General features: G+C 48.8%; 1 protein-coding gene across 2 annotated transcripts in view; it reads left to right on the plus strand.

Moving 5' to 3' along the window:
- The window catches only part of tanc1b (tetratricopeptide repeat, ankyrin repeat and coiled-coil containing 1b), a 208,350-nt gene that overhangs the window by 178,258 nt on the left and 15,092 nt on the right, over positions 1 to 15,000 (plus strand). For both annotated transcript variants that reach the window (XM_063214044.1, XM_063214043.1), the window contains exons 17-19: positions 2,065 to 2,301; positions 4,146 to 4,331; positions 6,069 to 6,147. In XM_063214044.1, the coding sequence (XP_063070114.1) occupies positions 2,065 to 2,301; positions 4,146 to 4,331; positions 6,069 to 6,147 (502 nt within the window). The remainder of the gene's footprint in view (positions 1 to 2,064; positions 2,302 to 4,145; positions 4,332 to 6,068; positions 6,148 to 15,000) is intronic.

The raw sequence follows: 15,000 nt of genomic DNA on the forward strand, positions 1-15,000 counted from the left end.
TGCTTGCACTTTTGCCCATTACTTTGATCCATTGCCTTTCTCGGAAGTATGACGTCGGGAATAAGAGAGCCATGCCATTTGAAGTAATTACAGGGCCTTTCTAGATTAGTGGTAATTTAATAAACAAAAAGGCCAGGCTAATGGCAGATGCGGCTAAATGACTTTTTTATGTTAAACCGACGCGTCTCTCTCTCTCTCTCTCTCTCTCTCTCTCTCTCTCTCTCTCTCTCTCTCTCTCTCTCTCTCTCTCTCTCTCTCTCTCTCTCTCTCTCTCTCTCTCTCTCTCTCTCTCTCTCTCTCTGTCAGATGGCGTACTCGCCTGCCACACAGTTGGGGCCGTAGAACTATTTCCATCCTCGAGTCCCAGCCCCACCGAGCGGTTATTAGTGAAAATGATGTATGCTAGCTCAAAGCAAAAACGATCCGGATTTTTTTTCCCCTCCTTTCTTTGCCTTTGTAACCATTACCATTAGTCATAAAATGTCCTCTTGTGCGCTTCTTCTCTCCTCCTCACTGAAACCACCATCTTCATATCTCGCCGCTCTCCCTCCATCTATCATCGCGCACACACACACACACACACACACACACACACACACACACACACACACACACACACACACACACACACACACACACACACACACACACACACACCCTGTCTCTCTGATCTATACTCGTGTAAAAGTGATATCACTCACGGTGACAGCTGCAGAAGGGGCCGCTTTTTCACTGTCTTCCTCTCACACAACTCCTCCGGGAATCGTCCCCACTCGTTTATTAGGTTGCGGTAAATAAAACAAATTCCGCTTCCCATTGCTTTTAACACTCGCGCGGAGACAGCCAGCCTGCCAGCTAGCTAGCTCCAGCACGCACACACACACACACACACACACACACACACACACACACACACACACACACACACACACACACACACACACACACACACACACACTCAAACACACACACACCCTCGATGAATCATTTATTTATGAAGTGTCGTTCGGCCCGTCCCCCCCTCTTTCTCTCTCTCTCTCTCTCTCTCTCTCTCTCTCTCTCTCTCTCTCTCTCTCTCTCTCTCTCTCTCTCTCTCTCTCTCTCTCAGAGCAAAAGAAGAATGAAGTTCTGATTAATGCACTCGACAATATTGTGATTGTGCATTCATCCTGCTTATCATGGGCACCCGGCTCTAATTTGCAATCTTCATGTTCAACTGAGCAGCTTTTTATTCAGCTAATTCCATAAAAAGGAAATTACATGTCTGTCGGTGGTGAGAGGGGGACGTGGTTTGTCGGGAGATGTGCCCCCACCGTGTGACTGATGAAGTGCAACTTATTAGAACAGTAACTTTTCTGTTTGTCTTCATGTGAAGATTTGCTTTTGGATTTCATTTTGAGCAACACAGTGGAGGACTGATTTCTGTCTCAATTTTTTTTTTCATACCGTTCATTGTTTTTTTAAATAGTGGTGTGATTTCCGTGATTTTGTAAGCTTCATGTCTTGATTGTATATATTCGTCCGCAACAATCACAATGCAACATGTTAATCTATCATCAAATGGGTGGCACTTCTGCTGTACTACACTACTACTCTACTACTAGCAGCGTTGCTTTGACCGGTGGGTACATGCATAGGCATATTTGGCCAAGCAAAACTAACTTTGCCATACATTCTCATGAGGGAAGCGAAATGGGGCAAAGCGAAGCGAAAATTCGACTAATTTTAATATCATATGAATTTCTTCCAATTTCTGCGGCTGCCAATCAAATCACCTACATGAAACTTTCAATCGATTTGATTCGCCGCTGTGGCCTGTTGACTGTGGCCATCAGGATGGAACACTGGGGGGGCTGCAAACGGGCGGCTAAAGTATATTTATTTTTTAATACTAAGGGGGGCCTTATTATTATGTCAAGAGTGGCATTGGCAGGCGTATGATGTGGTCAAGGGGCCGTTTGTTCTAAAAAAGCTTCGGAACCAGTGCTCCAAGAAACCCATTTATTCTCATTGTGTAGCGGTAGAAATGACCTTGTCCACTCTTCACTATGTCCCGCTTCACAGGTGAGCCGTCTGCTGATGCTGGGCGGGGCCAACGTGAACTACCGCACGGAGGTGCTGGGCAATGCGCCGGTGCTGTGCGTGCAGTCGCACCTGGGCCACGCCGAGATGGTGTCCCTGCTGCTAGAGCACGGGGCGCGCGCCGACGTGCTGGCCGAGAACGCCATGAGCCCCATTTGCTTCGCCGCCGCCGCTGGGCACCTGCCCCTCGTCACCATGCTCTGCAAGAGGGGAGCCAAGGTCAGTAACTACTCTAATTTTATGGGTTTTGTTTTTTTTATATCTTAACTACATTTTATTCTATTGTATTTTTTATTGTTTATTTTATTGTAATTTTTTTTCTCTCTGCCCCTTAATTCCCACTATAGTCTAATCAAATTGTAAAGCACTTTGTAAAGTACAACAAATTGTTAAGTACTACTACTTGCTGCTACTGCTCTGCCTGCTCTATGCTATGGGGAGTGGGGTGGGATATCAATAGTGGGGCACCAGGACCTGGTCAGCGTGCTCTACAAGAAGGGAGCCCAGTTAATGAAGGGCATGTTGCTCGAAACGTTACACATTATGTAAGAGAAACGGGAGCTTAGTGTTGCAGACTTTATTGCTACTATAAATGTGCACCAACAGCACCGATAACAGCACATCATTCTTATAATGGCCCTCAGGATGAATAGTTATCTACTATGCTACCACTACAGTCTGTGATGGTTCATTTGTGTGCAGTGTTCTTCAGTGCAATTACTATTCAGCATTCATGAGGTTGGTAGACAATGTTTGTCTGGACTGGGGTCAGCCTGGCCTGCAAGGTCGTTCAGGAGGGGGTCACGAGCGATAAGACATCAGCCCTATAAACATAACGCTGTATGAATGCGCACTGTGCCGGCATTGTAAATATTAGCACACGAGGACAAACATTACATTTCACACCCTTGACAAATTTGTTTATCTCCATCTGCTGTTGGCCACAGTTTTGTGAGTTTTAGCATGTGGTTTGTTTCTCTACAAAAAAAAAAAACAGAACAGTTTGACACGGTTTGTAGTTTTTAGCATGCGGCATGTTTCTGTACAAAAAAAAAAAAACAATTCAGTTTGGCTTGATTTTCAGGCATTAGGGTATAGCGTGTTGTTTCTGAATAAACGCAGTTCGGTGTAGGGCCTACAGTTTTTCATAGACAAAGTTTTTGTGCTTTCTGTGGCTTTTCAGACTTCTCAGGTTATATTGGCAAGACTGCAGTGCCCTTAGCCTCTGGCTATAGAGCAGCCTACACAATAGGCAGTTTTTTTATTAGCAAGACAAAAACAAGCTGAGAGGCTTAGCCCTGGTAGACTGGATTTAAGAGCTGTGACATTAATCTTACACATTTTTTTTCTTTTGGGCTTGTTGTGCTTTAAGGCGTGTTGTTTATTTCATATTCTTGAAGACATACATTGTTTCATTTATTTGGTAGCTATTTCTCTTTTTAAGCTCGAACTTTACGATCCGTGTTGAAATATAAATGTTGTATTGACACTTTGAGCGTGGTGGGTTATAAAACCAGCCTTGGTTTCTATTCCACAAAATTACGACATAGTTCTGGGTCACGGCTCGACGAAAGTATTTTGGCTTGTGTATGAGTGTTAGTAATGTGAGTGTGAGTGAATGTGCGTGTGCGTGCATGCGTGTGTCTGCGTGTGTGTTTGTGTGTGTTTGTGTTTGTGTGTGTGTGTGTGTGTGTGTGTGTGTGTGTGTGTGTGTGTGTGTGTGTGTGTGTGTGTGTGTGTGTGTGTGTGTGTGTGTGTACGTACTGTATGTGTGTGGGTGTGTGTTGTGTGTGTGTGTGTGTGTGTGTGTGTACGTACTGTGCGTGTGTGTGTGTACTGTGTGGCTGTGTTTTGTGTGTGTGTGCACTTGCTAATGTGTGTGCACTTGTTAATGTGTGTGCTTCCCCTCTTGTGTGTGTGTGCGTGTGTGTGTGTGTGTGTGTGTGTGTGTGTGTGTGTGTGTGTGTGTGTGTGTGTGTGTGTGTGTGTGTGTGTGTGTGTGTGTGTGTGTGTGTGTGTGTGTGCGCGTGCGCGTGCGCGTGTGTGTGTGTTATGTATGGTAGGTGGACCACGTGGACAAGAGTGGTCAGTGTGCGCTGGTGCACGCGTCCCTGCGGGGCCACATGGAGGTGGTGCGCTACCTGCTGGAGCCGGAGTGGGGAGCCCAGGGGGAGCAGCACAGCACACAGCTCAAGAGCAAAGCACTGCAGCAGGGCCTCATAGCAGCAGCCAGCATGGGACACACACAGGTGAGACACACACACACACACACACACACACACACACACACACACACACACACACACACACACACACACACACATGCATACAAAGCACTGCAGCAGGAACTTGTACACAAACACACACACACACACACTCACTGACACTTGCACTAATTTGACCAGTCAACCTACTAGACGGCGGAACTATCGATTACAGCTCCTCCAAACTCCTGCTGAGCATCCCAAAAGGGCACACACACACACACACACACACACACACACACACACACACACACACACACACACACACACACACACACACACACACACACACACACACACACACACACAGAGACAGACCCACTGTCCTTCACACACACATTGACCATGCAGAAATATGGGCTGTGTGAGGCACCACCTACATTATCTGCAGCGTGGAGACTGGCTCCTTGTCTAGCAGGCAGACCTGCGCACCTGTACCTCCGGGAGCGCATTTGCCTCGGGGCCCGGCACCCTCCTGCATCGGTGTGCTGGTGGTCCTGCTGTGACATTGGCAGGCCGTATGTTTGGGGGGGGGACCTATCAGTATCTTGCCCTAGGGCCCTGTATGCAATTGTTCTGCCACTGTGTACACCCCTGGCTATCTAACCACCAGCCCCCACTGCGGAGTAGACTTGGCTGGGCAGCCTCCCTGAGTGCATCTGAATATGGGACCTTGCCTCCTCCACTTGCCTCCTCCACTTGCTTCTCGTCATGATGACATCATTGACAACAGCATTATATTTCAATAACTTTCAAAAGCTCAATTGTTAAGTCTTTTTCTCATTTGCAATTGGGATGGTGAATGAAAAACAGTCCCTCAAAAGTTGTTGTGGCGAGGCTGACCGCTGGGAAACTTAATCGTTTTCTCCACGGAGGAGGGGCCAAGAGGCGGGACGAGGAGACAAGTGCAAGTGGAGGAGGCAAGGTCACATATTGGGATGCACCCCCTGGCTCAGGAAGCGTTAGCTCTCACTGGCCTACAGCCTCCTCTCTCTGGGCCTCTACCTGGATGCACCTCCAGAGACTGGTCCTCCACAAGCAGTCTCTTTTGTCTCTTCTGGTTCGTTTGGCCCTCATTAGGAAAGGGTTATTCCACCCCAGGGGGCTTGGTGGTGCTAGCGAGTACTGGAGCAGGTCTGGAGTTCAGTAACCTTCCTTTTCAGACGGCTGCTTGATGCAGCCCCCATGAGGCACCTCCTGGGTTGAAGGTTAGCAGGGAGGGGAGGAGGACCCGGGGCAGACTAGACCAGGGGGTGCTAATGAGGACCAAGCCTGAAGGATGGAGCCTGAACCAGCCCCAGAGATCAAGCACCACCACCACCCCCAATAACATTTATGCCTTAATGCTTAGACGCACACACACACACACACACACACACACACACACACACACACACACACACACACACACACACACACACACACACACACACACACACACACACACACACACACACACACAACACAGGCTGTCACTGAGCATCATCGCTTTAAGTCCACAGCTATTAATTTATCATCTTATAGTACTGTGGAGGAGCATAACTCAGTGTGGCTGCCTCCCCATCGATCCACCTGGGCTGTTTTCAATACACCTATTGCCTTTTATATACTCTCTCTCTCTCTCTCTCTCTCTCTCTCTCTCTCTCTCTCTCTCTCTCTCTCTCTCTCTCTCTCTCTCTCTCTCTCTCTCTCTCTCTCTCTCCCTCTGTTCTTGTTTGGCAGGTGGTGCGCGGTTTGCTGGAGTTGAGTAACGAGTACGGTGTGCAAATTGACGGCCATGACACGCTGTGGGGAGAGACAGGTACAGTCAACTCTTTTCATTCGCCCCCTACACACACGCGCGCGCACGCGTGCGGGCGTGCGCGCATGTGTATGCACGTGCACACAGACACACACACACACACACGCTCTTCCACATGACACAGCTGTGTCGATCACTCGCACTCCACATTTCGCATCGTGATGATGAGTCATCTCCATAGAGTTCTTCAGCGTTGACGTCAACTTGTATGCGGCGTTTGGACTTCCGGTTCTATGGCGATTTTTTTACATTGCAACACGCCATAGAGATTCAGGTTTGGCAAAAATATAAGTTGCACGCCAACAACGAACATTAGCGTGTCCCCGCATCCCTTTCTCATTAGTGGAACGGATCGTATCATCATGTTGGTGTATTCACATGTTAAATCATGACGATTTTAATTCAATATTGCTAACCCCTTTCTGATCATTAAAACTTCCGAACTACATACTTTCCTTTGGTTGCCATGGGTACAACCCTCCGCACGTACATGCCGGCGCTGCTTCTGTAGTCACCCAAAGTTTCCGGGTTTAGCATATGGACGCAACATCGTATTTATGTCGAAGTTTGACACAAAATGATCAACCATGTCATACCTACAGCCTATTTTTAACACCCTCGACAGTTTGCGGGGGTTCGCTAAGCGCGTGCTTGCACTCGGAGCTTATTTGAAACTGGCCCCTATTCATTCCCAATGGAGGCCGGAAGCCGATACGAACCAGGAAGTCCTTAAATGCTAACATGAAAGACTACAATCTACTACATGCTTCCGCGTTACTGAAGAACTCTATTGCTAGGATTAAAGGCAGCCATCATTGTTCACATGCCCTTGGCAGAGATGGTGCCTCTGTATTGCTCTGTGTGTGTGTGTGTGTGTGTGTGTGTGTGTGTGTGTGTGTGTGTGTGTGTGTGTGTGTGTGTGTGTGTGTGTGTGTGTGTGTGTGTGTGTGTGTGTGTGTGTGTGTGTGTGTGTGTGTGTGTGTGTGTGTGTGTGTGTGTGTTTGTGTTGCATGTGTCTACCTGTGTGTGTGTTTCTTTCTTCTCTGTGTATCTAAATGCATCAATGAGTATAAGACCATGAAATGGATTTTTTTCCAACCACAATCGTGCATCTTCATTTTCACTCCTGAGTCGAGTCACCTCAATGAGCACTGTGGTTTCATTAGATGAGCACCCTCCACACACAAATACACACATCTCTCTCTCTCTCTCTCTCTCTCTCTCTCTCTCTCTCTCTCTCTCTCTCTCTCTCTCTCTCTCTCTCTCTCTCTCTCTCTCTCTCTCTCTCTCTCTCTCTCTCCCTCTCACGCATGCATGCACGCGCACACACACACACACACACACACACACACACACACACACACACACACACATCTCCATCATATGTATGCAGCCCATTTTCTCCTGCTTCTCCTGCCCTCCTCCTCCATCCTTGTTTCCCTGGGCAGAATCAAGCTCCTCAGCCGTGAGTGCGTCAGCCTTGGCCGCGTACGTGCTCTCCGCTCCACTCTTCACCTTAATGAAGTGTCATCGCTGCCCTCTGTGGGCTAAACGAGAGCCTCTCTCCAGCCGCGCAGACTATAATTGCGGCCATCGCTTCCTCTTTTCCCCCGATGCGCAAAGACGCGATCACATCACTCTGCTGCACCCCGTTCGGTTCAGCGTCTCTGAGACCAAGAGCTCGTCGTTTGCCTCACCTCATTACAGTCTGTCCCAAACACCTTTGTTGTAACTGTGGCCGTTGGTTGGCTCCCTCTTTTTTGATGTGTGAGACATGAGGCCCATCACACACACACACACACACACACACACACACACACACACACACACACACACACACACACACACACCTCTTACACACATTCACACACATACTCTCACATACTGTACACACACACAGAAACACTCGCTCTCTCCATGTATCTTGGGGTCGTCTATCGGGTGCCAGGGACTCGTCCATTTGCCTCGCCTCATTAGTGTCTCTTCCCTGCGCCTCTTACTGTTCACATTGGACCCCTGTCATGGGGCACATTTGGAGCCCTAATACCTGTTCAGGTCTGAAATGGGTCAGGGGGAGACGCTGACACAAAGAGGAGGGGTAGAATAGGGGGAAGAGGAGGAGGCACAGAGCTGAGGGGTAGGATGGGGAGAAGAGGCGGAGGGGGAGGAGAAGGAGAAAAGGAAGGGGGGTTGTGTTTATCGTCAGGTTGGAGCGACGTTCTTGGTAACAGCCAAAGCAAGAGAGCCAGGGGAGGAAGTGGCGGCGGGCGGGCAGGCGCGCGGTGCGAACACGCTTTCTCACCTCCAGATTAGGTACAGGGAGCCCTGGGAAGGCGGCTAGCGGAAATTGTGGCACGGGGAAGAAGTGGGGGATGATACACAATCAGAGAGGGAGAGAGAGAGTTATAAGGACAGAGGAGGGCAGGAAGGAGGAGAGGAAAGGGGGGAAATGGGTGTTTTTGATGAAGGAGGAAAGCAAGCCGCATGGGGATGGCAGAGGAGCCAGGCGGGGGGTCTCCACGGGAGACTGGTGGCGTGTAACAGTAATGGGTCCTCACCAGGGCCGGAGCTGTATTGGGGAGCCAACTGGGCATTTGCCCCTGGGCCCAGCGGCACCCTCCCATGTTGGTGGTGGGGGGCCCTACGGTGACCTTTGCAGGCGGCATGGGGGGCCCTGTGCATGTTTTGGCCTGGGGCCATATGTGCATTTGTTCTGCCATTAGTCCTCACCACCATCACTGGAAGATTGGCTCTGGGTTTTAAAAAAAAAGAATGAAAACTGAAACACTGTGGCCAGCGCTGAACACAACGGTGTAAGAGCAGGAGTAACAAAAGTGAGAAACCAAAAAAAAATTAAAAAGTGGAGGTCCTAGGCAGCGTCTCTTTGGTATGAGTCACCCAGGGTTTCAGATGAGCACAGCACAGTGCGTAGCATGGCTGTCTGTCTATATGGGGAATAGTGTGCTGCTCTGCGTTGAATAGGAAACAGGCCTTGAGGCAAATCACAATGGCAGAGAGGAGAAGAAAAAAACTGTTAAATGTGAAATGCTTTAGAAAAAAAAAGTCTCACCCACACACACATATACACACACACACACACTCACACACACACACACTCACAAACACACTCACAAGTGCAAATTGTGTCCATTTGGATGAATTCAAAGTCATTAGTGATCACAAAGCGCATTTACAATCCATGCGGTGCCATTGAGCAAACACCACTCTGGAGGGACCTTTGGGAGCGCCTCAAATGCAAACCCGTAGGAAGAGGAGCGCTCAGATGGCGAGACGCAAATGAAAGTGGATGGGGAGAAGAAACAAACAGGCTGACATCAATGCTTCCCCTGGCGAATTGGCCTCGTTTGCAGAAGCTTTTTAAGAAATGAAATCCCATCTTTTGAACTATAGTGGCTGTCTTTCTTCTCTGCCTGTCTCTCGCTCTCTCTGTCTGTCTCTCTCTCTGTCTGTCTGTCTCTCTCTCTGTCTGTCTCTGTCTGTCTGTCTTTCTCTCTCGTCTGTTTTTTCTCTTTCTTTCTGTGTCTCTCCATCTGTCTGTCTGCCTGCCTCTCTCTCTCTCTCTCTCTCTCTCTCTCTCTCTCTCTCTCTCCTCCCTGTCTCTCTCGCTCTCCAGTCGTTGATTTATGTGTCCTCGGGTGTCCATGATTCGATTTTCAAACATGGAAATAAGTCAATACCGGCATTTCAAATCGCCCGTATAACAGACCGCAGGCGCAGACAATTTTTTTCAATTCCACAGAGTAATTGTATCATGGGAGTCGTCATTCATTTCTTACCCACTGCAATGGTGTCAAACAAGACACCTGTTGTCTCCCGTGTACTGTGTGGACCAGGGGTTCCCAAACTTTACCATGATAAAGCCCCCCCATATACCGGTATATTCCAGCCAAGGTCCCCCTTACATGGGTTTAGCCACACTAACGTTTCTGTGCATCCCCTTCCATAATCAAAGTCTAGGTCTTTTAGTCAATGCCCCACTGGGAATATTGTGAAGCTTATTTTTGGTTGATTTTGGTGTACATTAGTTATTTAATGAATCGAGATATTTATTTTGTTTTGCTATGCTTTTCTTGCCAGACTCCCGCGGCCTCCCTTGCACCCCCTCTCCCTCTCGCACCCCCACGCCCAGGGGTCCCCGGCCCTCACTTTGAAAACCACTGGTGTAGACCAAACTAACCTCTAACCGCCAGCATGTGTCCTCCGTACATTACATTTCCTCGTGTGATACTTCTAAAGTCAACACGCTTGCTGTGAGCAAAACACACATCTGGCTCCGTAGCAGCTGAGCGAATGAACAATGGCTGCTCTGTGTTCACATGCTCCCCTCCCGTGTTTCGCTCGCTCTCCCAGCCCTGGTGTCCCAGTAACAGCCGATGCAAGAGATGTAGGTCAGCCCATTAGTATACATCCATACACCCACACACACCCCCACTGGTAGCTGCTGCAGCGCCCAGGAAAGGTCCCCTCTCACTGGGCAGGCCTCCTCTCGTGGGACCCCACCACCACCAGCACCACCACCTGTTTTTATTACATCGCGCAGACAACACAATCTCAGTGTGACAAGAGCCTGCGTTTCATAGCACCATGTCTTTGGGACAGTGCAGCAGTGTCCTTGTTATGTTAAAGCGACTCTGTGGTTATGGATGTGCATAGCTAGCAGGAGCCACATTTTTACTCACCGGCTCAAGGGGGACTGCCGTGTCAAATGCCTTCTTGTCCCTCGCCTGTTGTAACGAGCGTTATTAGATTTTAACGCTACATGCACGACTCATAGATTATTTATGTTGAAAGATATACTCCTCAGCGTGTTACTGTGAAGGTGGTGGAGGAGGCGGTGATGGTGGTGGAGGAAGTGGATGATGAGGAGGAGGAGGTGGTGGTGGCTTCAGCTGGAGGTCACATAGCTGAGCTGTGCTGTGCTGTGCTGTGCTGTGCTGTGCTGTGCTGTGCTGTGCTGTGCTCAGGTATGTGATGCTCTATTAACTCAGAGCCCCAGAGTGGCGGCCTCCTTTTCTGGGCCGCCTTTGCTGCCTGGATTTTGGGGAAAAAAAGAAAAAAGTCTGCTTCAACAAGGATTGTTTTGCTTCAAAGGTGGGGGAGCAAAAAAATCTTTGTTGAAGCTCGTTTTTTTTTTCTTTTTGTGTGGTAGTTTTGTTGTCCTGCTCCCGGGTCAGTCGTTTGTATGTACGGGCTTTAACCTGCTCCTGCCTTTGCAGCCCACCTGATCTGCTCTCTTTTGTCGGCCACCTGCTCTCTGGAACGGAGGGCAGTGTGAGGGGGAGCACAGCAACCCGAGGGGAGCAAGGCTAGCAGCAGTTTAGGAGAACTTGTGTGTTGCCGCAGGGCAGCAGGAGCGGTGTTGGGCTTTTTTTTCAGGGGCTAGAGCAGTTTACAGTACATGGCGAACCCCTCTAACCAGTCTGATGAGTTTCCAGACGCCTCCCCTCTGTGACCAGCCCCCATAACCTCCACCCCCACCCACCCCCCACCACCCCTCAATATTCATGCACAGCTGTGCGCCAGAGAGACCATCGCGGGAGATGATTACGGAGAAGAGCCTTGGGGGGATAAAGGAGGGCTCCAAAAACAACACCGCTCCGCACGCTGTCTGTGGAGCCCTCCCAACACCTCCATCACCCTCCTCCTCCAGCACCACCTCTTCCCTGGAGTAGTGGAGAAGTTAACTAAATATCTCTCACCAGCCCGAGTGCCTACTGTGTATGTGTGTGTGATTGAGACTATTGATTTAAATGTTATTGGATGTGTTCGTGTCAGCTGTGTCCCAGTGAAGTGAAGTAGAGAGAGGCTTGGGGAGGGGGGTGGTGGATAGGAGATGGAGAGAGGGAGAGGGAGAGGGAGAGAGAGGGAGAGAGAGAGAGAGAGAGAGAGAGAGAGAGAGAGAGAGAGAGAGAGAGAGAGAGACCTGCAAAATGGCACTTGCTGATGTGTCTGACCCACATATCATCACTGCACTAGACAGCCTGTCAACACAAAAATATCACTTTGCATTTTGATGTGCCAGAATCGTAAGTGCTCAGAAAGTAACATCGTAATGTAGTCTGAAACACACGCACACACGCACGCACCCACAGACACACACACACACACACATACACACACACACACACAGGCACACACCTCAATCAGCCATCACCATTTGCAGTTGAAATTGGATGACATTACAAACTCAGCCCTCGCAGGTGAAATCTATATCTGTGATGACTATACCAGAGTAGTGAGCAAGACAGATTTGTTGGGATATTGCCTGGCAACACTATCTGTTGATTTGAGCTGTCTGCAAGACACAATGGGAGAGAGGGTGGGGAGAAAGGTAGATAAATGGAAATAGAAACAGAAAAAGATAGAGGGAATAATAAGTGGATGAGAGAGAGAGAGAGAGAGAGAGAGAGAGAGAGAGAGAGAGAGAGAGAGAGAGAGAGAGAGAGAGAGAGAGAGAGAGAGAGAGAGAGAGAGAGAGAGACGGAATATGCTTTTCTACTTAAGTTCTCCGCATTGAACTGCAGGTCTTCAGTTTGACACCCAGCAGACGGATGGCAGAAGGTTTTATAACACAACAGCATTGGGGTTGAAGACCTCCGTGTACAATTAATAGCCGAGCATCTGTACTGTAGATGTATAAAACTCATTATTTTAGGGGTTAAAGGCTGAGTTTTAGCCCAGACGCGTTCAGACATCCCAGCCTGCACAAACCCATCTCACTGCACGCACACACGCTTCATTTTATTTGATTGTTTGATTTTGTATTGCTTACGGGCGTCCCGGAGTAGTTTTTCAAATCCGAGACGCTCCCCGAGGTTGTGGTGGGTAGACAAATGAATTGATGCACTCCAACTCGAATACCGCTCATAAAATATGCTGATCTAAGATATAGAGCTTGCAACCCAAGAGGCTTTAACTGTTATTGCTTTTGTTATGTCATTTTGTAATTATGCCAAGAATCCTTTCAGAACATAAGAAATCGCACATCGCCTATCACATATCTTCTATCTTCTGTGCTTCTAGTGTTGTACGGTACTGTTGTGAAGGCTGTGGATATGGCTTGTGGGACAAACGACATCAATCATTCACACAGCATTGCTCAACTGCGCCAACCGTCATGTTTCCAGTCGTATACGGCTTTATAGCCCACAGCCCCTCCAGAGTAACGTGTGGTGGATGGGAAATGGCTCCGCTGACGAGAGTGGCCACAAAAGCTGCCTCGCCTTCGGGACGACCTGGTGGTCATGAGCGGCCCTGGGGCCCTGATTGCGCTAGCGCTCCCACCGTTGCGTCGTTTTGGTTGTTTGGCTGGGAGCTACGTAGTAGGGCCTGGCTCTTGATGGATTGGCCTCTGTGTCTGTGGGTGACAAGCATATTCTTTACTGTCCTCTCCATGGCTGGATTGGCCATAATGGCATACAGGGCATTTATCCGATGGACTGTTGATGATTTTGGCCTTGTCCTCCCCTCAGTGTAGTGGTATCAGTCCACATGCCGCTACAGCTGACTTCTCTGAGTCAGATTTAAATATTCATTTTGGCTGTTGGGGTCAAAATAGCTCATAATAGATGTCTAAAACTGTTGTCACAGGCTTCATCATCTCTCTCAATGCCAGTGCCAGGACCGGTCTTGGCTGAAAATGCCCGGTCTTATTTTGTGATCCAGTCCAGTCCTGGTCTTCTCACTGTGGGTACAGAGATCTTGGCTGACAGCTGAGAGAAGCATTCTTCTCTGCACGTCAAGACTGGCTCCAGATCTGCTTCTTTTTTTTTTTGTCCTGATGGGATATACATGACCAGCGTGTAATTTTTGAAGCTGACTGCGGCAGACTTAAACATATCATGCGCTGCTGCTGGAAATGCATTCCTCCTCCCCCTGCCGTAATGAAGACTGTAGATGTAATTTGCACAGGCCGGGGGGGATCCCCACCCACTTATTCCCATGCCAGCCCCCAGGCCACCCCATTTCACTTAACGTGGGTTGATTAACGTGGGTTGATTAGGAGCGTTTTGATTATGTGACTTGTTGCTTTATCTGTATTTCAACCAAGTACCCAATTACAGTAATACACTGAACACGAACATTTCAGTGTTCACTACAACTTGTCTGACTGCCACCCCCTACCTTTCTCTGACTGCCTCTTTTCTTCGTCTTCTTCTTTTCTCTCTCTCTCTCTCTCTCTCTCACTCCCTCTCTCTCTCTCTCTCTCTCTCTCTCTCTCTCTCTCTCTCTCTCTCTCTCTCTCTCTCTCTCTCTCTCTCTCTCTCTCTCTCTCTCTCTGTTTTGTGACTCCCTCTGGACTCTGCATGGGTTCTGCCTTTACGAGCCTCATGGCGCTCCAGATAAAAGTGGCGATCCATGTGGATATTTACAACATGAGCCTCTCCTGCCATCCCTAGCCTCAGGCAAGGGGGAGGGCAGTGATTCAGGCCCAGGGGGGAGCTAAAAGCTCCAGAGAATGATGGCTGTCTGGCCTGCATCTGACTCAACGACAAGAGTCCAAAGCACAGCACAGCACAGCAAGATGGGCAGAGACATGAGGTACACCAGGCAAGCTTGCGAGCCCTAGCACTACTTCTGTCTGAAAAGCAGGGCCTAGCCAGTGACCGAGATCTGCGGGATTAGAAAGAGTATTCTTCAAGTCTATCTGGAGCGATCGATGTGGACTTGTTAATAATCCCTCTGCGAAAGCAGACTAATGCGGCCTCTAAGTGGACTGTTTTATAGGAGCGTTGCAGCGAATCTAGAATAGATTAAGAAGTGCTTGGGAACGTTTGCCTCTAAAGGAATGCACTGTTGTCTATGCATGGCAAACGTGTATCAGTATATAAT

Source organism: Engraulis encrasicolus, chromosome 13 (assembly GCF_034702125.1).
Source record: "Engraulis encrasicolus isolate BLACKSEA-1 chromosome 13, IST_EnEncr_1.0, whole genome shotgun sequence".
In the NCBI taxonomy this organism is placed as follows: domain Eukaryota; kingdom Metazoa; phylum Chordata; class Actinopteri; order Clupeiformes; family Engraulidae; genus Engraulis; species Engraulis encrasicolus.